This window comes from Aspergillus tubingensis (genome assembly GCF_013340325.1).
Source record: "Aspergillus tubingensis WU-2223L DNA, scaffold_12, whole genome shotgun sequence".
NCBI lineage: Eukaryota > Fungi > Ascomycota > Eurotiomycetes > Eurotiales > Aspergillaceae > Aspergillus > Aspergillus tubingensis.
This window is the reverse complement of record NW_023336286.1, coordinates 620198-643998: the sequence shown is the minus strand read 5'-3', so window position 1 is coordinate 643998 and position 23801 is coordinate 620198. Positions and strand designations below refer to the sequence as shown.

The window sequence follows — 23801 nt, the reverse complement described above, 5'->3', positions numbered from 1 at the left end:
TATGAAGGATGTGGCGCTCATTGCCTTGCTTCCTTTACATTCCGATTTGCTTTTCTGGTGAGGGATTCCGAACCAATGCTAACTATCGTTCATATTCAATGTTGTAATTCGTCCGTCATGCCATGATAAACCGGGAAATCGGAGACGCTGTGTGCTTATTCTTCATGTCATTCCGGCCTATTCTCTGGTGGTTTGGATATGGGTAGATCGGAGGCTGGTGTGGGCGGTTCATCTGGATATCTGCTAGTAGGATGTATGAGACTCCTCCGGTTGCTTTGTGAGAAAGGATGTCTGTCCGGTGGGAGAGGCTCAAAAGGCACCCCCGGTTCCCGTCGTATGAGTGGTGTATCTCTATGACCTAAATGTAGGGTTCCGGGTGATGGCAAAGTCTGTCTCAAATCCGGACGCGGTAGCTCTCGCATCGAAGAGCCTATGTCTTGATTAGGCATATCCCTTGGCCGCTCGTCGCTACTCGGTCCCATCAATGGAATTGGTCTCCCCGGCGGAGGAACGTAGTGCATTTCATGTCGTGGTAATTCCGGCGGGCGACTGCTGCTGGCCTGGGGCGAAAATGACGGCAACCCTGGTGCGACTCCGGAGGGACTAGTGGGCGTAGACGAAACTTTCAGCTTGTGAGATCCAGACCGCCGTGGGGGTGGATACGTTTCTCCACGAGCCTCAGCAGCTGCCTTGCGCCGTTCCGATTCGGCCTTACTAGGCCGTCCACGCTTCCGTGGAGGCTCTCCTCTGGCAGTGACGCTCTCCGAACTTGGGGACAAGAGGGCGGAAGCTCCACTTTCGCTACTGTAAGAAGCGGTGCTCGTCGCAGGGCGTGGTTGTATCGCACGCGGGGCACGAATTGCCCTGTCAGAAGGAATTAGGGGCCTCTTGCGCAAGACGCTACTGCTTTCTAGAGGAACGGTTGCTGGTACGGAGGGTTCATGGGGTTGCGGGGGAATCGAGCCGAGGCTGTGAGTGACGGATAGTTGAACATGTTGCAGCATGTTACAGAACGCTATTTGACAGGAATTGAGGGAGCGACCTGGACAGAATCGGATCAGCAATGCTAAGTCAACCATCCAGAGCATGAAAGGCTGTCCTCGTACGCAGTCAATGCGAACAGGAAGTGAGTCGCATTAACTCAAGCTGCCCGGGGCAGAGGACAAGCGGAAGGTGCTGGCAGATCTGTACCTGGAGGAAGGGGTATATCCGCCCAGCTTGGGGTAATGTTGAAATCCCTGATCATTCTGACAAGATGGCTCGAAGGCACTCGGGCCTTCTTCAGAATCTCCGTAAGCAGAGTGTACTAGAGCCAGCCATACCTCCGTCAGCAAAAGCACCGGTAATTGCGACGACAGAGGGTCTTCCATGCCCAAATCTGTCGTAGGAAGAGGGGCGAGGATTGGAGGCCCTACCTTCTCCTCCTCAGTCCATGGCCTCTCTGGTTGATTCGACATAGCCAGCAGACCATGGAAGTATAAGGAGGCGGTGTACCTGCTTGATGAAAGACCAAACACACGAACCGAATGTAAAACCGATCCCAGAATCTAGACTGGAAGCAAGATATAAAGAGTGACGCGTCACGCGACTACGGATGTAGAACAGTCAAGAGCAAAGCACAACGCCAACCAGGTCGACAAGCACCAAGCACGAATCGACAAGGGACCGAAGAAACGATAACAAGAAAGAAGGGAAACAATAAAAAAAAAGGAAGAACAGAATCTGCCACGGAGCCTCCCAAACGGAACGATGCGTCTACACCAGTAAGTGTATCAACACGTGGGTTCTTAAATAGAGATGCAAAAGCAAGCTAGGAGAGCAGCGAATAAATGTCAAGAAAGAGGAAGAGGGTCAAAACAATGGTCAGCAAACGAATGAAAGGAAGATGAGCCGATGCACATGGGTTGAATAGCAGACATTGAAAGTCAAATAATCGTTCACTGAGGTAGTGGAACACATGAGAGATCGCAAGGGTAAAAGCAAGAAGACGGCGTAAGGAGAGGCTATAGAAACAAAACAACCCAGTAGGAACACCTCCGAATGGATAACAGTTGCCTCTGCGATTTCAGGCCACCGCGTGGAACAAAGGCTTGGGAAAGTTCCAAAAGGAGGAAAGAAGAAGAAAACAAGCGGAATAAAAAAAGAAAAAGATTTAAAATCAAAAGAAGAAAAAAAAAAGGGAACGGAGATAAAAATAAACGATGGAACCAAAGTGGATCGTGGCCCTAAGAGAGAAACGTCAGGGCAGTTGGCTGCCGTCGTCGCTGGAGATCGAATGGATTTCTGGAAAGAACAGTTTCAACGGTGCATACTGGTACCACCCCGAGGGTGAAAACGAATGTAAGAAGAGGAAAAGGGGGGAAGAGAGACGCTCGACCAGTAGTGAGGTAACACCGTACCCTCTCAAAAACGTTTTCTAGCCAAACGGACTTTTTAAGTCGGGGCTGCGCAGGAGAGCACTGGTGCAGATGCCAGACATGCGGCCGGTTGGCAAGAGGAAGGCTGCAGGGACTCCTATTCTTTAGTTCCCCCTCTACCTTGCGACCTGCGACTTTTGGAGAGTCGAAGACGAGAAGAGAGCCACAATGGGTCAGAACTTAAGTGACCCGAATCAAGGACAGCGGACCCCAACCTGCCAGAGAGGGACTAGACCGGAAGCTACCGAGAAAAGGATAGTGTTTCAAGAGCGATGGTTTCAAAAATGCCATCAAGTGTCGGTGGCATTCGCAGCAGAGGGGAAGGGGAGAGAGGGGAGGGAGGCCAACCGCACGCTCAACCGGGAGGGGCGCGTTAGCTCTGGAATTTCCGAGCCAGTTCGAATAAGACCAGGAGGGGTGCCAAAAAGCAGCGAAAGGCTAAAGATGCATGAAAGCTGGGAAAACGATGTAGACCCGGACGGGTAACAAGAGCAGGGGGGCCACAAGACCAAAACCGACTCGGCGTGAAGAAGCAATGCAACAACAGCCTGCGGCTACTGCTGTACGCCCTGGCTACGAAATCAGACAAAGTTAAAGTCCTGTGCACTAGAAAAGGGGTGGATAAGTTGAGAAGACGATAGCAAATGAGATGAGAAGTAAAGGAATAACATAAAATGGGGAAGAAAATAATAATAATATAATAATAATAATAATAAATATAAGGAAGAAAATCGAAGAGGATCGTCTAGGCATATCCAGGAAGGCAAGACTTGCCGCCTCTGGGTCAAGAGGCGTTCCTCTGGGGCAAAAAAAGACCCTCTCACGGGACGCAGCGCGTTCTGACGGTACATGATGGGCGACAGGCGATTGATGATGAGTGGGTACGGGCGCCCCAAGATGTTGGGTCAATGGCCTGGAATCGACAGGTTGCTCAGAAATGAAGGCACTCTTCTCCTAAGGGAACGAGGTTCGGGGTTGGGGCCCGGAAGTAGGTAGTGCGGTCGATCCATCCCGACAGCAAATTGTCTCTTGTGTGTCAGTCCGTGTACTGTAATGCATACAGTTACAGGAAAATGCAGAAGCATGCATTGGCCCTATTCACGATAGCGGGAATGCATCCGGCGATGACTGGCAGAAAAATGATAGCAGCGGAGGTGGTTGATAACCGCAGAGTGGGGGTGTTGGGCTCCGCAATAGGCGCGGACGAGAGCAAAATCCTGGAGGCTGGGTAGAGAGGATGGATCCCGTTAGTGCAGAAGGCGATTGAACGAAGGCTGCAAGGATGTTCCGGAACGGCCAGCCCAGACACTAAGCCGTCTGACTGGATACTTCCAGTCCACTCACAGTATTGCTCATCCTGTCTAGCATCGGAGCAGATTGAGTGTATGGTCCAGAGATCATGTTGACCATCTGGATGAGAATTCTTTTCGGAAGCTCAGTAGCATATGAAAAAAGAGAAGACCGACTCATAATAAACGAGAGTCAGGGAACAAGAGGTAGCTGCCGGCATTAGTATGGGTTGTTGCGCAGAAGCAAATTTTGCGGTCGTTCTTCTCTTCCCTACTTTTATTTTCCTTCTTTATAAATCCGATTCCACAAATCGCCGTTTCGATTTATTTTTCACCATTATTTTTTTTGTCCGACCAAATTGGTCGGCACGGCGGGCGCTCAGGGACAAGAAAAATAAATCCATCGGGAAGAGATGAAGCAGACCGACCAGCCGACAAAAGCCTTCCCCCACAAGGCAGGCTGGGCTCATACCACCGCGCTTGTGAACTCGCTAGACGGGCTAGTACTACACAGTACATCATCAGGTCATCGTGGTGACGATCTAGGCAATGTTGCCGCTGATTTTCATTTGACGGGTCGATTGTCGGAAGGTGGCCAACAAGTAAGTATTATTAGTAGCAATGCGAGAAAGCAAAGTGGTCTGTCTGCACCTGTGCATCGTAACATCGGATCGAGACAGACAATGGCCCATGCACGAGAACCATGCAGGAGTAGCAAAGCCCCGCCAACATGAATCAACCGTCAGACGGTAGTCCACTATAGTCCTGCATGGACAGGTTGTCACTGAGGCCGATGGGTTTCCCACCGGCTCTCTTCGACCTTCCCCGACGAGTCCGAATCACGGTCGTTTATGGCCAGGAATGAAAGACAACCGTATCCATTGATCAACGGACCGTAATGGAGATGAGCGGGGGTTTCGAGGTGTGAAATCGACCAAGAGAACGAAGCACATCGCGGGAAAAGGGGAAGATCGAAACAAAGGGAGTTCCGAGACGAGGAGGACTTGCCTTTGGGGAATGGCAGAGGGGCCTGTGGCGCAGTCTGTAACCAATTAACCGCTGACCGTACCATACTACGATAGTACTAAAAACTACCAATAGGAAGGGTAGAACCTTCCGGCAACCAGGTAAGCTTACCCTACTTGGCCGCTGTTTGGTTTGGTAAAAAGCCAGCACTTCGGTACCCGCCGCGGAGGTACCGGTGACTTCCTGGCAGGCGGGAACATTGTGGCAGACCCACACCTCAGGTACCCGTAGCGCTTGTAACTAAAGGGAATTCCAGACTGCGGTAAACGCTGGCGAGGGCTTGGAAAACTTGCGGTGCGTAAAATCGTGATGTTTTTTATTTTTATTTTTCATTTTTTAACTTTTCTTTCTGTTTCTTTGTAAGAGGAGAAAATGTCCGATTGACTCGAAACGATCCAAATGTAAGGTCTTAATCTATTTAATTTTTATAATTTACTACTTACTATGTGTTTGCAGTGTGTATGTCGAAGTAGTTTATCATTTAGTCTCTCAATACTCGAAACTCTTGGATCTTGTCTTAGCAAGTTTGACCCATGTATGGCGCTGATGCTGTTCTTTGCACACTAGGCGCCCTAGTAGGTTAATTAACTTCAGACCAACGTATCTTCACCCTCCGCCAGGGATGTCCATCGTGGTCGTAGTAGTATTTCTTAGTATTCTCTTTCCTAATATTAATAATACTTTGTAAACTCAGGCTACAAGAATTCCTCCTCTGTATAGCTAGTGCTTTTTCTATGTGCGTGTGTATGTGGGCGTGCGTATATGCTTTAGTGTCTGTGTTCTCTTTACCGTCTGGTAGTATAGCGGAAAAATTCATCTTAATTCATTTAAAGATGCATGACTAGTTAAAGTTTTCGAGGGAAGTATCTAGCATGTAGTTTTACCTTCCTGAAGAAGGCAACTGATGATATCCACCAGAGAGTATTTGTGTGGAAGAATTGGCCTGCGCTTAGGTGCAAGATCCATGTTCTAAGACGGTCTGCCTCTTCTGCGCACAGATGTGTCTTTTGGCAATCCACCGATACTCTGCATTAGTTAGTAAGTTAGTCGATTCCTACGCTTATTCATTAAGCCCATCACGGTTTCACTTCGGTTTTCTCTTTTCCCTTCTCGTCTTACACACATTCCTTTTTAGTTTTTACATTAAGTAGCTACTATTTGTAATGATGATGATTTCTCATCCTTTTCTTTTTCTATAAGCCCTAAAATAAAAAGCACCCGGGGTTCTGTGTGAGAGGACGGAATTGGCCCTAAGCAGCGATGAAATGCACGCATGTGGATCGCATACCATAATCCTCGGCTATAGGTATCTGCTATCTCGCTATAGTGTGCCGTGTACCTAACGGGGTACACCGTAGGCACAACTCAAGGCCTGAACATCAGTGCTGGTGGGTTTGCTCCGAAAAAGGTACCTATTATGGCTGTTGAGACCCAGACAGGTACTTAGGAGGTACCAGTTACCTCGGAGGCTCTCTCTCTGGGTGGGTGTGTAAGTAAACTAAGTAGTCTCTGAAATGGCCCCAAAACAATTCTCCCCTCATCCTAGTTATAACAAGAATGTTATAATACCATACAATACTAGTAGTCTAGTGTAGTACATACACAGACAGGCCAACTCCCTCTGCGGTAATCCAACCCACTCTATCGAGGCAACACCGGTTCATGCATGGTCATATCCTGATTGTCATGGCTTCAATTTCCCATCATCCCGTCTTACGTTTGACTGGATACACAAGCTCTGTATCACGATTCGCTCTTCCCTCTCTTTCCCTCACCTTAAAATGCTGAAAGGCTGGGGATCACTGCCAGGTCCCATGGTTCAGACGAAGGTTTCACTGAAAGAAAGTTCAAACTAAGCACGGACTCCGAGAAGAATGGGAGCGTTCCGTCCGGCGTGGGACGGCCTGCATCTTGGAATCTCGAGATCAGTCCAGTCATCCAGTGAGTTCTCCTCCGTGCTAGGTCCGTCCCTGCTCCGGATGGAGATTCCGTGTACCTAGTGCTGCCATTAAAACGGTAGTGATCCCATTTGACTCCATCCATCCGGCTAAGTCTACCTGACCACCACTCATTTTGAACTCTGCTACGCTACCTACGGAGTGCATATACTTCCTGCCTGCATTTACCCAAAATGCGATGGCCTCCTCCAATCGCTAGCCGCCCCGAACCACGTCAGTCTGGAAGCACGGTAGAAGAATGCTCCTGAATTCGACATATCGTCCAGTACAGTCATTGCGTTGCATCCTAATGCTTCTCTTGCAGATCCTTTTTTACCTGCGTTCTCCACTGCATGTGAGTCCAGTACACCGGCCGTGGTATCCATGTTGCCATTTGATCTTCCGTCCGACCACCAAGCCATTGGATAGGAGGATTAGGAGAGGGAGCTGCATGGCCAGGCGGACCCTAGCCCTAGTCTTGGTGATTTGGGCGTCTCGTGGCCTATGGTTTTGACTCCCGCATAAGCGAACCGCAAGTTGGTTGGAGGACAGTCTCTCCGTCTCCCCATCTGCAGGTGCCGGTCGTCTTAGCTTTCACGCGCTCTTCCTGCTTCATAACTACCCGGTGCCCCGTCCTCGGAAGATGCGACGGGAAGGGGGTAGCTGGACTTGAGATGGTACAGTAAGTCTGTATCTCCCAGGATTACGAATCGCAAGTTCCCTCCTGTGCTTTGACCTACGATGCCTTCGCTTTGTCTTGCTGGCCTGTCATTTTCCCATTAATTGTAGTCCGTTTCTGCCCCCCCGTTTTCTCGGTCGTTGGCTTGAACTTGGCCCCGAATGCAATGTCCAGGTCTCATCACTCCATTGAAAGCCAGCTTTGCTTAGAAAGAAACCATTCCAAGTGCTTCTGCTGACACTCTGATTTCTGCAAAGGTACCGCAGAGCCGAGTATCTACTTAGGGTCTATGACAACATGGATTGCCTACCAGATCTGCCCCGGCTTAGCACCATGACACCGTGAAGCCGAGTGCTCAGATCTTAATAACCCCACGATAGCTACAGTATTGAACAAATCCCAACTGCAAAGAGGTTGAAAGGGCAGAAAAGACCACATATAACAAGTGATCGTTAGTGGACCCCGAGTCAAACATGGGTTGGTTTATGCTAGGTCGATACTCGGTTAAGATCAGTTGGAATGCAAACACTCTCTCGCTGGGATGATAACACGCGTCGAGCACCCACTATCTCGTCTGTGAAAGCGATGTATTCACAGAGGATGAGAACAAAGGTATCATTCAAGGCGTGTTTAACTCCGCATTCTCGAATAGACCTTTTGTGTGCTTTGAAAGAGATGTACCGACAGTGAAGGATTATTGTCATGGTCTAAATGGGCGGGTGTCGGGTTTGTATACTGAGCCACCGGATCGTTGAGTCGAGGTGAATAGATAATGGACCGCCATGGCTTAGAATAGAATGACAATAACATTGAAATGAAAGACTCCCAATTTCTCAGTCCTCTCTGTAGGCTATTCCCGGCTAACACTGGGGTGGTCGTGGAACCTTGCTCTCGACCCTTTCTGACCTCGAGGTATTCTTGGCACCCGCGGAAAACGTGGGCGATGCTTTGACTTGCGACTTTCTTTCTGGTGGTTAAGTTCTCGTCGAATTATTCTGCCAGTCTTTCCTCATCGCTTCACTTTCCCTTCTTTGCTCTCTCTCTTTTGATTTTTCTTTTCTCCTTCCGCTCCCCTTCTTTTAATTTCACTATTTACCTTTTTCTTCTCTTTGCTTCTTGTCTTCCACCAGACTGGAACTGCAACCACAACGACAACTTTCTCGCGCGGTCTCCGATCTAGCCTAGCCACAGCGCATCTCCCACCGGGCACCGAATAAGTTGCGCGCTCCGTCCGTGTCGTCATGTCCCCTCATGACTACGCGGACCATCAATCAGAATCTGTCGCAGATGCGGTGACCGCGATGAAGCTGGAGTCCGACGCAGCGCCCGAAAACTCAGCCATGCCAAACGGCGGAGGAGCCATGATCAAGGATGAATCGTCAAACGCGGCCTCCAACGCCTCCCCCGTCCCGACCCCAAAGGCAGAACGATCCCGATCTTCTTCTCGAGCCCCGGTGAAGAAGGAAGAGAACTACGAAGACGATGGAGGCAATTCGAAAGGGGCGGAGAACAATCATGGGGACAACGTGGAGGAGAAAGTCGGGGGCGACATTATTGTCAAGCTCGAGCCTGGACAGCCTCCCAAGTTAACACGGAGCTCTTCCCAGAAGGTTGTTCCACGGCTACCGCAGTTGTTTGCCCATCTGCCGGATAGCACAGCTGAGGCTCAAGCGACGTTTGACTTGATGGACGCATGCACGTACGCCAATAAGTACATGGGTTATACTGAACATGCGATGGAATGCGATTGTGCTGAAGAATGGGGTAAGTTTTTACTGAGATATCTCCTGCGCTGTCTGTCTACTCAACCTCGCCGTCACTGGCTTCATCGTTTGGCTCCTACGCGTGGTGGCGTTCCTCAAACCCATCTTGAAGGGGGGTGGGAACGGCCACTTGGTCTACGCTCCTGCCTTTTTGTTTCTTTTCTGTACCTTTCCTATTTATTTAAACACTCTATTATTTCACGTTGTTACTTCGATACATCTCCCCCTTTTCCTTGGTTGTTGGTTTTCCATCTCTGTGTTGTGTTGTTTTGTGCGTCTTCCCCCCACCTACGGACCTAATTAGTTAACCCATGACCAGAACCGTCGGTCTCCAAAAATCTGGCATGCGGTGAAGACTCAGATTGCATTAACCGCGCGACCAAGATCGAATGCATGGGCGATTGTGGATGTGGGCCAGAGTGTCAGAACCAACGATTCCAGCGAAGGGAATATGCTCCGGTGGCGGTGATCAAAACGGAAAAGAAAGGGTTCGGTCTCCGGGCGGAGGCTGACCTGCGACCGCACCAATTCATCTTTGAGTATGTGGGCGAAGTCATCAACGAGGGCCAATTCCGGCGCCGCATGAGACAGTATGACGAAGAGGGAATTAAGCACTTTTATTTTATGTCCCTCAGCAAGGGCGAATTTGTCGATGCGACCAAAAAGGGTAATCTTGGCCGCTTTTGCAACCATTCGTGCAATCCCAATTGTTATGTCGACAAGTGGGTCGTTGGTGAGAAACTTCGCATGGGAATTTTTGCCGAACGACACATTCAAGCTGGGGAGGAACTCGTCTTCAACTACAATGTCGACCGCTATGGGGCAGATCCGCAACCTTGTTACTGCGGCGAACCTAACTGTACCGGCTTCATCGGAGGTAGAACTCAGACGGAGCGGGCCACAAAGTTGTCGAATGCTACCATCGAAGCTTTGGGTATTGACGATGCAGACGGCTGGGACACCGCCGTTGCGAAGCGACCACGCAAGAAGAAGACAGGAGAGGACGATGAGGAATATGTGGACAGTGTGCAGCCCAAGTCCCTGGAGGAGAATGGCGTGACCAAGGTCATGGCGGCGCTCATGCAGTGCAAGGAGAAATGGATTGCGGTCAAGCTCCTAGGACGAATTCAGCGCTGTGATGATGAGCGAGTCCGGAATCGGGTGGTGAAAATGCATGGATACCAGATTCTGAACTCCCAGCTGGGCATGTGGAAGGAGGATCACAACGTCGTCTTACAGATTCTCGACATTCTCGACAAGTTTCCTCGTCTGACACGGAACAAGATCATCGACTCCAAGATCGAGTCTACCATCCAACCACTGACCAGCTGTGGTGATGAGCGTGTGGAGAAGAAGTCAGCCACCTTGCTGCAAGTCTGGTCGACCCTCGAGGTTGGTTATCGCATTCCACGCATGAAGAGAGATCCCAATGCCATGACGCCAGCCGTTAATCAGTTCGGGCGGCGAGAGAACACTCGGGATGAGCGACGACGGTCAAAGTCTCGTTCCCGATCGAGGTCACGGTCTATAGAAGCCCCTCGCGGGCCAGCTGCTCAAACGCGAGGCGGACATGGCCAGAGAAATCCTCACCATCATGGTCCCCGACCCTTCCGTCGACAATTCAACCCCCTCCCGCCAGGATGGTTCCAAGCGGAATCAAATGGGAGAACCTACTATTACTCCGCTCGCGGGGACACGACCTGGACACGACCGACAAAGGCCGCTCCTCAACCGCCGCCGGCCCCGAAGGAATCGAGAGACAAGGCATTGCAGGATATCATCGATGGTATCATGAACGCCAAGGAGAACACACCAAAGGAGAAGAGCGGAACTCCAGCTACACCACAAGCGTCTAGACCAACACCGGATATGAAGGATGGTCAAGAAAAGTGGAGGTCATATAGCGAGGAGAAGCGAAAGAAAATCTATGAAAACACGGTGAGTAGTACAGTGTTTGAGGGATACGACACGAACGGCGTGCAAGTACTGACGGTGAATAGCTCTATCCCCATGTCAAGTATGTGGTGGACAAGTTTAAGCACAAACTTCCGAAAGACGACTTGAAACGCTATGCCAAAGATGTGAGATGAAACCTCTCAAAGCCTCTACAAAAGAATAGTCGAGCTAACGAATTGTTGTCGACACAGGTGGCTAAGAAACTGGTAAATTCGGATTTCAAAAACAACCGTGTTGGGGACCCTACCAAAATCGATGACAAGCAGCAAAAGAAGGTGAAGAAATTCTGCAAAGAGTTCTTCGACAAAGCTGTCGTCAAGCACCGCGCATACGAACAACGGAAAGCAGAGCGACAGTCAAAGGAGCCAGATTCGAAGCCCAATGACGCGGCAGCGGAGGCTGTCGAGGATGACGGTCTGGACGTAAAGATGTCTGACGATGAGGACGATCGGGTTCCAGCACAGGATGAGGAGACGCCTACGACCATGACAGACGAAGTGCAAGGCCTCTTGAAACGTAAGAGAGAAGATGAGCCAAACACCGGTGATGGAAGCACAACCGAGTATACTACCCCGTCTTCGTCCAAGCGACAACGATCCTCCACGCCGCCACCACCACCCCCTCCTCCCATGAGCCCTGGTAACGAGCAAGGCCAAAGTGGCGAAGATGGGAATATGAAGAGCGATGCAGATGAGCCCACTCCTGCGGACAAACAAAATCTTGGTTCTCCTCCGCCTCCTCCGCCACCTCCTCCCTACCCTGAACAGGAGATGGATACCAACAACAATCATTTCAGCCCCGAAGATGGCGTGAAGGAGCTAAACCCGACACATATTGGCATCGAGGGACGGGTATAGCATGAGTAACCCCAGCCAGCTAGTAAAACCAAAGCTAGCCAGCTGATATCCCCACCATCCTTTCCACCCCAAGGGGGGAGTTCCAGCATCGGGTCTGGTGTTCTAGGAGTTCGACTTGACTTGATATGATATGACTAATTGGCTGCCATTTATTCTTAGCCCTCCTTCTATTATTTTCCCCTTCTATATTCCCCAATACCTTAAGGGGATTTCGTCCGGAGAGCATCTGGTTCGTTTTGAATTGATCTGATCTGATCTGACTCGATTTGGCCGTTCATCTTATTACTTGTGCCATTCTCCCCCTTGTGCTATTCTATTTTTACTATATTCTATTCCTTCCCTTCCAGTTGCTCTTTCCTTCTCGTCTGGGTTTTCTTTTATATCTCTTTTTCTATATTTGCATTCCTATCCCCTTTTATTATCACTTTTCCTTGTTCAAACATGAATACCCCCAATTCGTACCCGCGATAGCTATGATGATTGCATACCTCCCGGTCTTAGAGGAGAGAGAGAGAAAGGAAAACAACAAAACGTACTCAATCAACAAGGATATTTCATTTTTTAATTTAGGTTTTGTTGACGAGAGAGTGAGGGAGAGAGGATAAGTAGGATCATGAAGTGTATTACTAAAAGCACATATCTATCTAATTCTTTTACCACTTCTAGATGCACCCATACGCAGTAGTGATTAAGTGTAGTGCATACATGCGTGTACAAATATATACCATCATCATCAGTTGATATGATACTAATACTAGTTAATCCCATAATTAGTAGTAGTAGACCATAATTCCAGTATTGGCAGTTAGCAGTCTCTCTAAGTTCCCTAGTACTCAAACTTACTTGATCATCCATCCCCTCAAGCACACACCCATTCAACTAAACTTACTTCATAGAAACATGGACAAGTCAATTCAGATACAGGTAGTAAGTACCTCCCTCACCTGAGATATTTTATTGATAGTGACCATACATCGTAGTTGAATTACTCACGAAGGTATTACTTTTCTTTTAATGGTTGTGTATGATGTGATGCGGAATGGAACCATATGTGTCTGGTTTGTTCGTTCTCTGCATTATGTATGTATGTTATGTATGTGTTTGATTAGTTCCGTCTACTCTACGAGGATGAGATAAATAAGAGGTTTTAAGGAGAATAGTGTCCAGTCAGTCCACACACACACATATACACCCCCGGATATTCTACCCATTCCATTCATTCATAGCACAATAAGGATATTCATGTATGTTCGAGAGAGGCAAAGAAAAAAAGAAAACGTGAAAAAATGAGGTAAAGAAAAGGCGTAAATGATAAAAGGGAAAAACTCCTCTAGTAGAAACTCTCCACGATACTCTCCTTGTTGGCGTTACCCATGCCAACACCACGGGGACCCATCTCACCCAGACGGAAGACACTTTCAATCACACTCAATTCCGTGGCTGTCGTATCCAGACCCGTGACAGCGAGCCAGTCGTTCACGACCATACCGGCACCGACGACGGGGCTACCGCGGTTGACACTACCAGCGACGAGGGGCACTTGCAGGAGGGAGGAAAGTTCATCCTGGTCACGGATGGAGGTCTTGGGGTGGACGATACCTCCTTGGTTGGAGAGGGCCATGTAGGAGCCAGTCAGGACGTTGTCGGCGACGGTTTGACGGAAGACTTCGACGCCGAGGACATCGGCGATGCTGTTGGTTTAGACATGTTAGCATGAATGCAAGAAGATTACAGGTATGTGTGTAAAGGTATCACGGGCATACATTTCTTCGGTTTCCCGCTCGAGATCCGGGTGGATCAGCGCGACATGGTCATTACAGCAGATGACGTTCCCCAGAGCCGATAGACGTTCCTCTATACGTTGAATCTTCACCGTATCGGGTAGCGTATTCCGGAGATGTTGGAGCTCTTGGTCTGTCGTGGTGGTGGGGACGAGAAGACCCTTGCGGTTTCTGATATGGGGCGAAAGATGGTCAGCGGATTTTGATACGGAGATCAAATTTGAGTCCGGGCCTAGACATACCCTGCCGTCAGACGGCCAACAATGCGGGTTCCGGCAATGGTTGCGTGGCAGATGGGAATGACATCTTGCAATTCGGCCTCGAATACACTAAATAGAGCGTTAATGGGACTGGGTTGTGGTTCTGGTAGGAACGGGTGTATATATGCACCTGTAGAAGTTCTCGGAGGCGCCAATGGCAACAATAGCGTAGGAGTTGGTGAGACGGGAGAAAACACCGACCCTAGAAAATAAATATGCATTAGTAAAGGGTCCAGAAGCTGCGAGGTCTGGGCCGCATGGTCAAGCAGGCCAGCAGAAAATTCTCCGGGGTGCGTCTCACTCGTTGGAGTTCTCGAACTGCGCGCGGACGGCCATAATTCCTTCTGTGGGAGTCGGAGTACTGGTGGTGGGAATAGTGAAGATTGGAGAATTCTAGGTCTTCGCTTCGAGAATGCGAGGAAGTTGATCGAGTGCCCGTGAAAGGGAAAGAGATCACTGGGAGGAGAGAGAGATTCGAAGTGGTGAAGGCGGGGTGAGGGCGAGGCAGAGCCTGTCGGGAAGAGGTTCGCGGCGGGGAAATCGGCGAGAAAGGAACACAAAGTGCTAGAACAGAACTTTGCGACTCGCAATTGACGAGAGACGGGGACTCGATCAGGCAAAAGATGCAGGCAAATTAGAGAGCACAGCAGGGTCGTGAACCGCAGTGATGGAGGAAAAGCCCGAGGAAATAAAAAGCTTCGAGCGATAGCCCCGCCTATGGCACTAGTCCCAATCGGGGTGGAAGGCGGCGACCGGGCAGAACCAGTCATGAGTCAGCAATCAGCATCAGTCATCATATCCCCCCGTCGACTCATCGCCAGCAAGACATGAGCCATTATGATTCATCCTCCGGTGGGTCTAGATTCCCCAGTAACTACTAGACCCAGCCCCCTTTACATAGTTGCACCGCCGCATAGTACGGTTCCCCACTCCGGGTGAGAAGAGACGTGAGATCAAGAAGGACGAACTCAATCAAATAAAAATTAGAAATCATGTTTATGAAGAGAAGATCCTAACCACTCAACGCCTAAGGGGAATCCTCCGTAGCTAAATACATAACCAGTCGCTAGGTAATCGAAAAGAGAAAAGGCCTTACATATCCCAACGAATAAGTCTACTTCAAAACTCCGGGTGAGAATCCTAGCGCGAAAAGACAAATCAAGATAAGCCTGCGCGCACACTCATCCCCTTCCCGCTAAAAGGGGGGACGAGGTCCTGGGGGAGGTGGTGGAGGCGGCGGCGGGTAATAAAGACTTGGGGGGTGATGTCCCGTCATAAAACCGGGTAGGGGAGGTCGATGAAAGTTGGACCCCGGCGGAGGAGGAAGGTGAGGGGGCCCTCCCATGGAGGCAAAAGGATCAGGCAAGCCGAGCTGTTCGTTGATCGGGGGAATCTGTTGCCCCGCTGGAAGAAGACGACGGGGCTGTTGTCTCTGGGGGGTGGGTGGAGGCAGCACAAATGGTCGAGTTTCGGCAGGGCCGTGGGCCAATGGCGGCTGTGCAGGCTGGGGCAGGAGGGCTCGATGAGTCGAGAGGCGTGGAGCAGCTTGTGACAGGGGAGGGCGCGGAGGCTCCGCCGCAGCAATATCTGCCAGGGCTGACAATGCCCGGGGACGCAAGTCAGGCAGCACCACCGGAGGACTGATCTCTGCCGGCACTGTGTTGCGAGGAACTTCAACAACCCCGGTCGCTTTCACCAACATGTCGAGAATCTGTTCAGCGGTCATGCCGGCAAAGGGGCCTGCGTCCCGGATTTCCTTCATCTGCGGATCGATGTCGTCGCCCACCTTGGCCCGCTGAACGAAGTCGTCCCAGCCAAAGTAAGCACGATCGTAAAGGGCTGCCCCAGAAGGATTCCGAACATAGTTGGAGTTGAAGCCTCTGAACACCTCCCTGGCGGGTGGTACCACTCGTCCGCGCTCCGGCTCGGTTTCGGAATCATCAGTCTGCAGTGTAACGTTAGTAGCCATTCCTGATTCCGAGCACCGGATTTTATACATACCTCAGTATGCTCATCATCTTCCGCGGCACGGCGGCCTTCGACAAAAGTCATATACGCCCCTTGACTGGCCAGCAAGTGTTCTTCTCGAATATTGCGGGCTTGGGCCTGTTGTTCGTTGGTTGTCAGGAGCTCGTCTAATGAAAGGAATAAGCGTCATAACTCACCCGATATCGCTCCTCAATAGCTTGCTTGTTGGCCTCGAATAGCCGGTGCTCCTGCGCCACCTTCAGTTCGTATTCCCGGCGTAAAACCTCCTTCCGTCCATTTAGTCTCTCCTTCAACTGCATATTGACTTCTTCAAACTCTGGCACATTCTTATGCGCGTTCTTATCGCGGGCCAGTCGCTTCTCAGACTGCGTGGCTAGCACTGCCAGCGCCAGCCGCTGAGCAGCAGCCACTTTCTTGAAGGCCTTATCCAACTCCCGTTGCCTGTCCCGCAGCTTCTGGGTAGCTGCACTTGGGGAAGGAGAGCGGTCAGGCTCCACATCGCTCGAGCGATCCAGTTGTCGACCGGTGCGACCACCACGACCACTGCGTGCGGCGCCTCGTCCTCGTTTGTTCACTGCGAAACGCGCTGAGCCGCGACTCCGTCCACCACGACCGCGGCCTCGAGTCCGTCCACCACGGGTTGGTTTACCGGCCGTCGACTCCGTGGCTACCTCTGGCGTTGATCCTTCAATCTCTTCAGTCACCTGGCGAGAGTCGTAGTCAATTCTCGAGTCGGCCACGGCCTCAGCGGGGGACCGTGATGCCGGATTACCACCGGTGCCATTCTGCAATTGCTGATCTAATGCGTGCTCCAACTCGCCCTCTTCCACTTTAGGCTTCTTACTAGGGGATTCCGAGACACTCTCGCTCTCAGCCGCACCAGTATCTTCTGGTTGAGATGACGACTTAGGCTTCTCGGATGCCTCTGGACTTGGGGTGGTCGTTGAATTCTGACGATCAGCAGTCTCGCGGGCTGCCGGTTCAGTGACACCACTCTTGTCTTCATCAACAACGGTGCCCTTTGGTGACTCTTCCTTCGTAAAAAGATGAAGGTCTGGCACGATGCTCTGAGGCTCATCTTGCGGTGGCCTGGGTTGCTCAGCCGGTACAGGAGTGGTCCTGTCTGGTGAAGGAGACTTGACCGCAGGAGCAGTAGAAGTAGCATTGTGAGTAGTGTCAATGATATTGTCAGCAAATTGCCGGCTTCTATTTCTCGTTCTGGTACTCGGGGCAGCAGTGGTAGAAGGGCTCGGCTCTGAGAATTTCGGGATGATGCCCTGATCGTTAGAACCATCTTCAGCTGATGTTGGATGCACATGGGCCCTGAGTCTCGCCGACTGCCTCGTAGTCCGAGGTGTCTCTTCAACCGTCGGGCCCCGCTTGACGCGCTTGTGCCGAGGGGTTTCTGGAACGGCTGTTACTGGCGTTTCAGGTTGGGCAGTGGCCAACTGGGCGCTTGCGCGAGTCCGAGTATTACGGGTTTCGCGAGCGGTGTTTTCACGGGCTACATTTTCACGCGCTGCAGTCTCACGGAGCGCCGCTTCGCGAGCTGCATTCTCCGCGGCAGTATTGGCTCGAGCAGCACGAGTGCTGAGCGTGATAATACGTGATGGGCGATTGGTGTTGTTTCTTAGATGATTGTTGCCGTTCCCAGCCGTAGCAGCAGTGTTGCTGGGGGCTCTAACATCATGTTGAGAGGCACGTGCATCTCGACTCGAACGTAAACTCCGAGTCACACGAACAGATGAAAAATCATCATTTGTGGAGTCTGGGGAGCCATAAGAATCTACTGCGATAGCTGGAAGGGGGTAAAAACTTACTAGTAGTGTTCTGGGAAGCCCCTGCGCCAGCGTGACCACCAGAGGATGTAGCTGAAGCCTGGGTAGCTTCAAGTTTACGCTTGACCCCCGCCATTGCTGTCCACTATCTGATGAGAATTCGATTAGAGTTAGGGATGCGTGAACGAGTCGAGCAAATAGAGTGGAGAAGCAATGGAAAGAAACAAGACGAATAACACAGTCAGATAGGAGGATCCACTTCTGAGAATCAATGTTTTAGGGGAAGACAGGAACAGACAAAAAGGTTGAGATGCAGTCGTTGATGGAAACACAATGATAAGATGAGGCAAAAATGCAAGATCTTCAGGCAAGCAACACCAAAAGGGCAAGCAGTGGGTCACGCAAAGTAGATGAGAAAGCAGGAGAGAAAAATGAAAACAAGGAAAAGGACGTCTGTCAAGCAGGCCCCATTAAGATCAAGTAGGAACTGCAAGAAGATCAGGGAAGGGATGCAGGCATTAACTATCTTGAACGGTGAAAGGCCATGCTAAGCGACATGGGTACGTGTTGTTGAGAGAGGGAATGGGAAAACGGTGAAAGAGCCAGGTGTATGGTACATTGGTTGGAATAAAGTTAAGGATGGGGATATGCTGGGGGGAGAGGACGCATCAGGAAGTACAGAGAAGAAAAGGGCGGAGGATGGCAGCTAGGTAAAAGGCCGAGATGAGACGAGAGGTATGTGACGATGGAAACGTGCCGGGAGGATCGCTTCCCAAGGAAAAAGCTGGGGGTCGCGTGGTTGCGGGAAGGAGAGCAGAAACAGAAAAGTAAAACGGGGGAACAATCGGACAAGAAATGGGGGAGATGGGGAGGGAAAAGAATGAGAACATACCTTGGGGGGGGAGGGAATAAGGAAAAATTCCTCCTCGGAGCGTGGAACAGCAAGCAGCGTGAAGGTAGGAAGGAGTAGTAGATTGATTGAGTGAATCCCCAGGCGGGAACGCGAGGGTAGTAAAGTCGAGATAGTAGTAGTAGTAGAATGGAGATTGGAGAGGGAATGAAGTAAAAAGAGGTTCGGCCAAGTGGATCAAGTGAGCGAAGCAAGAAAAGCTACCCGCTGTTTGGTTGGTTGGTTGGCGGGCCTGGCAGAGAGAGACTGTCAAGACTCAAGAGGGAGTGAGAAAGGAAGAGAGAAGAGAGAACAGAAGAGAGAGGAGAAGCCCGTCAGTACAAGGACGAACTTCGCCGGATGTAGAAGTAGTAAAAGTAGAAAGTAGTAGTTAAAAAGGTTGGTTGGTTTAGTGAGGTAGCAACAGCAAGCAGAAACAGCAGCTCCAGCTTGTCGTCGTCGTCGTAGTAGTAGCAGCAGCAGCAGTAACTACGGTCTACCAGAACGATCGATCCCCCAGCAATTGATGGAGCTTTTCGGGTGGTTGATCCCAAAAGTCGATCTTCATGCGCGGGCAGAGAAAGTCCGGTGATGTTTTGTAGAGCAGCGAAAGGAAAAGAAAAACCCAGGAAACGAAAAGGGAGGGAAAGACAATAGAAGGAGAAGGGGAAAAAAATAACACCACCCCAAATGACACGCAAAAGGGAGTGTTTAAACTAAGTATTGCCGTACCTTGCGATGGTCGAGAAGTCCGTGGGAAGGAAGGGGAACAGGTCAAGAGAAAAACTGAGGAAGAAGACACCACCACCACCACAACAAGACAAGATTATGATGGAGAATCTTGAAGCTGATGGGTGATGAGTTCAGTTCAAGCCAGTGTTAGTGTTAGTTGAACTAAAAAGACCGACGGCGAGGAATTTGACTGGGCCGTTTGGCTGTCCCGGCCGCTTGGAGTGGCGCAAAAGCAGGAGCCAGGGACCGACCACCCCGGCCCACGTTCCCAATATCCGAGTTGAAATTAGAAGATAGAAAGGAGAGATATAATTATTATTAAATCATCAAATAATAGTCAGATGGGCCTTTAACCCAGCATAGCACAAAACAAATACGCAGAGGTTTATAATTTTCAAAGGTTAAAAAAAAATAAAAAAAGAGATGAGCGTGGAAAAGCCGAGCGACTGTCAAAAAAAAGCTGGATGGAATGAGTCGGAAATACGTCGTAAAGTCGAGCAAGGCCGTGTGGCCGTAGAAATTCCATCCCAGCCAATTCTGACCAACTAAACCGAGTAAGCTCCAAGCACTTAAATCACCGCTAAGGGAATTATCATCGTCGGACTCCGGACTACTTACGACTACTTACTCCCTTCTTGACAATTCGCGCTGAAACCGTGCAACAATCCGATGAGACTGCCAATGATCCTTTGAATGACCAATGCTCGAAGAATAAAATGGTATTTCATCAAGATAAGTACACACGTGTTAAGATCCTTGTGAATAAACTTAGTCCGCGGTACCTCATGTACGAGTTACTATTTATTATCCACGTAAGTAGTCTCGTAGTATCTATCTATCTAGTAATCTAGTAGATGATGGATGGATGGGTTTTCCGAAAGTGGGTACCTTCCTGCTTCCTCGTACTTTATAACTAAACTCGAATCTCCATTTCCATTTCCGATTACGGAGTAAATTAAGTAAAACTTTTGAAACTCTCTTTCTCTTCATGATGCGAGACAGTAGTACAAGTTCTTCAATTCCTCACCTAGAGCCATTTCTATCCCCTGTCAATATCTCACCTTCCCTCTCATATATTGTCAAAAATAGACACAGATCAATCACCATCATCAAGCCTTTTCTTCTCCCTCCCCCCTTATCCCTCCTTAACTTCGTCACTCCGACCCTTAAGCCTAATATGTCCCAATTGTTTCATCTCTACCCGATTCACAATACGGGCGAGAACGGTGATGAGAGATGATTCAATACCCGCTTACGTTCTCAATTAAAAAGTCCTTCCCCGGGAGACAAGAAAAATAAGAGTATCAGCCAGTTACTCAATTTCTGATTTACCTCGTAACACGAAACAAACTTTAGACAAGAAAAAAATTGAAAAAGAAATAAAAAACATCATAAACCAGAAATCCGCCAATTCATGACGAATCTGCGCCTCGTAAGAGTCTAGCCCATGACAGGTGTACATCTGCATGGATATGCACGAAATAAAAAAGGCCGCAACTTGATCCAAGTTCACCGTATGATGGATCAGGTTTCTGAGGGAGAGAATCGGGCTCCGTGGGTAGGAATGATGCAGGCATTTATGCTTGGCTTTTTCTGGTGGATATTTTGAGGTATAATTGATCGTGTTGATTCTTATGCTGTCACTGGATGTTGTATTTGACTATATAGACATATCACCTTGATCTTCTTCATGGTCAAGAATAGCGGCTTCTACTTAGAATTCGATTATGATTCGTTCCTATGATGTATTTCGATACCTCAAAGGTTCAACTTTACCCCCAGTAGAAAACTAGCACTGACAAGCCACATATTATGTACTATTGGCTGTCAGCATTATCCTATATCTAACTATGTCCTGCCATTCAGTAGAGAGCCATGATGCATTATATGATCTATACTTATCTAGGAAAGTACTTGCTAACTACATCAAACGCTATGTCCAGGATATCTATCAACATAGGAAAAAAGAACAAAGGAAAGACATGTAAGCCCAAACCTGCAATGCGGTCGCCCCCCTTTTTGGCCCAGCTAGCTCTCATCCGGTGATTCGTTCAAGTCATACTTCTTTTCATACCGTGATATACTGCTCCGCACATCTGCCGCCATGATGAAGCTGGGCATGGGGGATCCTCGACCGCTGGGTTCCGGTGACTCGGTGTTCCGATCCATCCCGTTAAGCGGTTGATCGAACAGCGGCGATCTGCTGCGTGGTGCTTGAGATCGAAGCGAACGAGTGGATCTGACCCGGTTCAAGGCCTGCACGGAAATGGTCTGACCGGCTGCGGGTGAGGCAATCACCGTGGTACCTGGCATTGGGGTCGGGGGCGGCGATGAGCTGTCGGAGCGGAATAACGGATGAATGAAGCTCTCATCGGGGAGTTTCAGCTTGGGAGGGGCAGGTCTGGCGGGAGTCACCAACTGTGTTGATGAAGTCGCGGGTGATGACCGTGCTGATGAGGGTTGGCGAACCAAGCCATCCAAAGATCGCTTTGTATCGGAATAGCTTCGTCGAATTTTGGGGGGTTCGGGGCGAAGCTTGGCCCCAACTGCTGCACTGACGGCTTGGTCAACGGGATGCTCCTCTACTGTGGCCGGCGTGGCTGTGCTGTCTCCATGAGGTACGTATGATCGCTGCAGGTCAAAGGAGCTTTGCTTGGAGTCATGCTGGAATAGTGTGCGTCCAGAATAGCGATTTGAGGCCTGGGACTCTGTATTTGAAACAGACGGTTGGATCGGAGGGACAGTGTCGGAATTAGTCTTCAAATCAGCGGATGGTCGCTGAGACTCGCTAGCCAGAGAGGATGATTGCACGGTGCTTGCGTCTTTCACGCTTGCTTTATCAGAAAGCACCTCAAGCTCTTGGGATACGGATGGCGGCGACCATTTGCTAGTGGATTCCCGTCTCGCCAAGGTTGTCAGGAAATAGCCTCCTAGTATGCCTTGGCTGAGGACCGAAATGGCCCATATGGTGCAGCGAGCCACTAGCAAGGACTGATGCCTTGTGACCGACTTCTTAGCTGACACGGACTGAGCTGCACTCCATGCTATCCCACCTGCCGTCACGCCAGTGGCCACCGATAAATATGCAGCAATAAGCCCATACGCAATGGCTCGGTGGTTTCTGCACTGCTCTATAGGCTCACTTTTTATATCTTTGATCCAGAGGAGCATCAAGGATACAAGCGCAAGACAGCTGACTGCGCCCAAGCTGACAATGGCCGATTCCACCGAAGACACGCGAGATGAGAGGGATCTGGAGAAGGTGAAGCACATGCCATCGAGGATAGTAGTAATGAACGTCGATAATAAAGTAGTGCCACCCAGGATCCGGGCCGGGGAGGCCCTGGGCATACTAAGAGACATGAAAAAGGGGGGTCAGGACTATACGAAGGAAGATGGATGCTGCGGACTTCGTGGTAAAGACAGTGTCCAACGATCGCCCTTGAGGGACAGGTGCAGATGCCAGAATATCTCTAAGGGTCTTCTCAGATATTCAAATTAAGGGGCTCAAAGATGTCGGGTCTAGCAGCACAGCTCAGCCGAAGCGATTGAGGCAGTTGGTACCAAGCCAAGTCGGCCGTCGTAGTTTGAACTGACCGTGACGTCGAGAGCGTTCTGGACTTGAGGGTAAGCCTTGGGAAATACAGAGGCAATATGATAGCATGGAAGGACAGTGTGATAATGTCTCGATGGAAAAGATCGGGCGGACAAAATCGTGGGCGTGACGAGTTAGCAATGATCAAACGAGGGACAATGGTGGACGAGGGTCGAGCCGGAGTAAATACCCAACAACCCGGAAAGAACGAGAGTCAATCAATTAAGCTAAAGAGGGAAAGACGGGGGGAATGGGTTCCCCGAGGATAATTGAATAAGGACGCATGGATTGTTCGAAGAAAAAGCGCGTATGCATTTACCAGGATTATCATGACAGGGGGGGCGTTGACTACTTCGAGCAGCGGTCGAATGGCAATGGCGAATGGACCTGGAGCCGAGCAATCTACGCCTCCAGGGTCTCGATCTCACTAGACTAGCAGGGGCTGCCAGAGGAGCAGATGGGAATCATACCAATCTTAGTGCGGATCGGTAGGCTCGGTGATCGAGGTGCCTTTCTCGACCATTCCCTCGATGCCCTAGTCTTGCCAGCTATTGGGGGAACTGGGCCCCTCTCGATTGCCACGAAAGGGAAGGGGGTGGTCGTGTCAAGTCAAGGTAGGGGCACCAGGAAGGAAAACGAAAAAAAGAAAACATATTAACAAAGGGTTTCATGATCACTGTCAAGCTGACTCGTACTTATATACGTCAAAGGGAAGCTCATGGGTTGGCGATGACTTCCAACGGCCAGGGATGACATGCCTTTAACATCAGAAACTGTCACCCACGCAGCCTTCATGAACCTACATGCTTAATCTTCGTATGATTATCCCCCAGTACGATGCAAAGACAAAAAC

General features: G+C 50.0%; 5 protein-coding genes across 5 annotated transcripts; 1 reads left to right on the top strand and 4 right to left on the bottom strand.

Moving 5' to 3' along the window:
* Window positions 1-1005: 1005 nt before the first annotated feature.
* On the bottom strand, window positions 1006-1457 carry AtWU_10264 (uncharacterized protein; the record flags this gene model as incomplete). The annotated part of the gene is made up of 2 exons (XM_035505369.1): window positions 1006-1042; window positions 1192-1457. 2 exons carry the CDS (start codon window positions 1455-1457, stop codon window positions 1006-1008), a joined length of 303 nt encoding a protein of 100 aa, XP_035361262.1.
* A 7132-nt stretch (window positions 1458-8589) lies between these two features.
* set2 (SET and WW domain protein) lies at window positions 8590-11924 on the top strand (the record flags this gene model as incomplete). Its single annotated transcript, XM_035505368.1, has 4 exons — window positions 8590-9112; window positions 9431-11049; window positions 11112-11192; window positions 11259-11924. The coding sequence occupies 4 exons, from the start codon at window positions 8590-8592 to the stop codon at window positions 11922-11924; spliced, it is 2889 nt and encodes a 962-aa protein (XP_035361261.1).
* A 1330-nt stretch (window positions 11925-13254) lies between these two features.
* On the bottom strand, window positions 13255-14301 carry AtWU_10262 (translation initiation factor 6; the record flags this gene model as incomplete). Its single annotated transcript, XM_035505367.1, has 5 exons — window positions 13255-13615; window positions 13688-13876; window positions 13948-14034; window positions 14096-14167; window positions 14267-14301. 5 exons carry the CDS (start codon window positions 14299-14301, stop codon window positions 13255-13257), a joined length of 744 nt encoding a protein of 247 aa, XP_035361260.1.
* An 859-nt stretch (window positions 14302-15160) lies between these two features.
* On the bottom strand, window positions 15161-17868 carry AtWU_10261 (uncharacterized protein; the record flags this gene model as incomplete). The annotated part of the gene is made up of 4 exons (XM_035505366.1): window positions 15161-15910; window positions 15967-16071; window positions 16131-17722; window positions 17775-17868. 4 exons carry the CDS (start codon window positions 17866-17868, stop codon window positions 15161-15163), a joined length of 2541 nt encoding a protein of 846 aa, XP_035361259.1.
* Window positions 17869-21381: 3513 nt separating this feature from the next.
* AtWU_10260 (uncharacterized protein) lies at window positions 21382-22704 on the bottom strand (the record flags this gene model as incomplete). Its single annotated transcript, XM_035505365.1, has 1 exon — window positions 21382-22704. One exon carries the CDS (start codon window positions 22702-22704, stop codon window positions 21382-21384), a length of 1323 nt encoding a protein of 440 aa, XP_035361258.1.
* Window positions 22705-23801: the final 1097 nt, after the last annotated feature.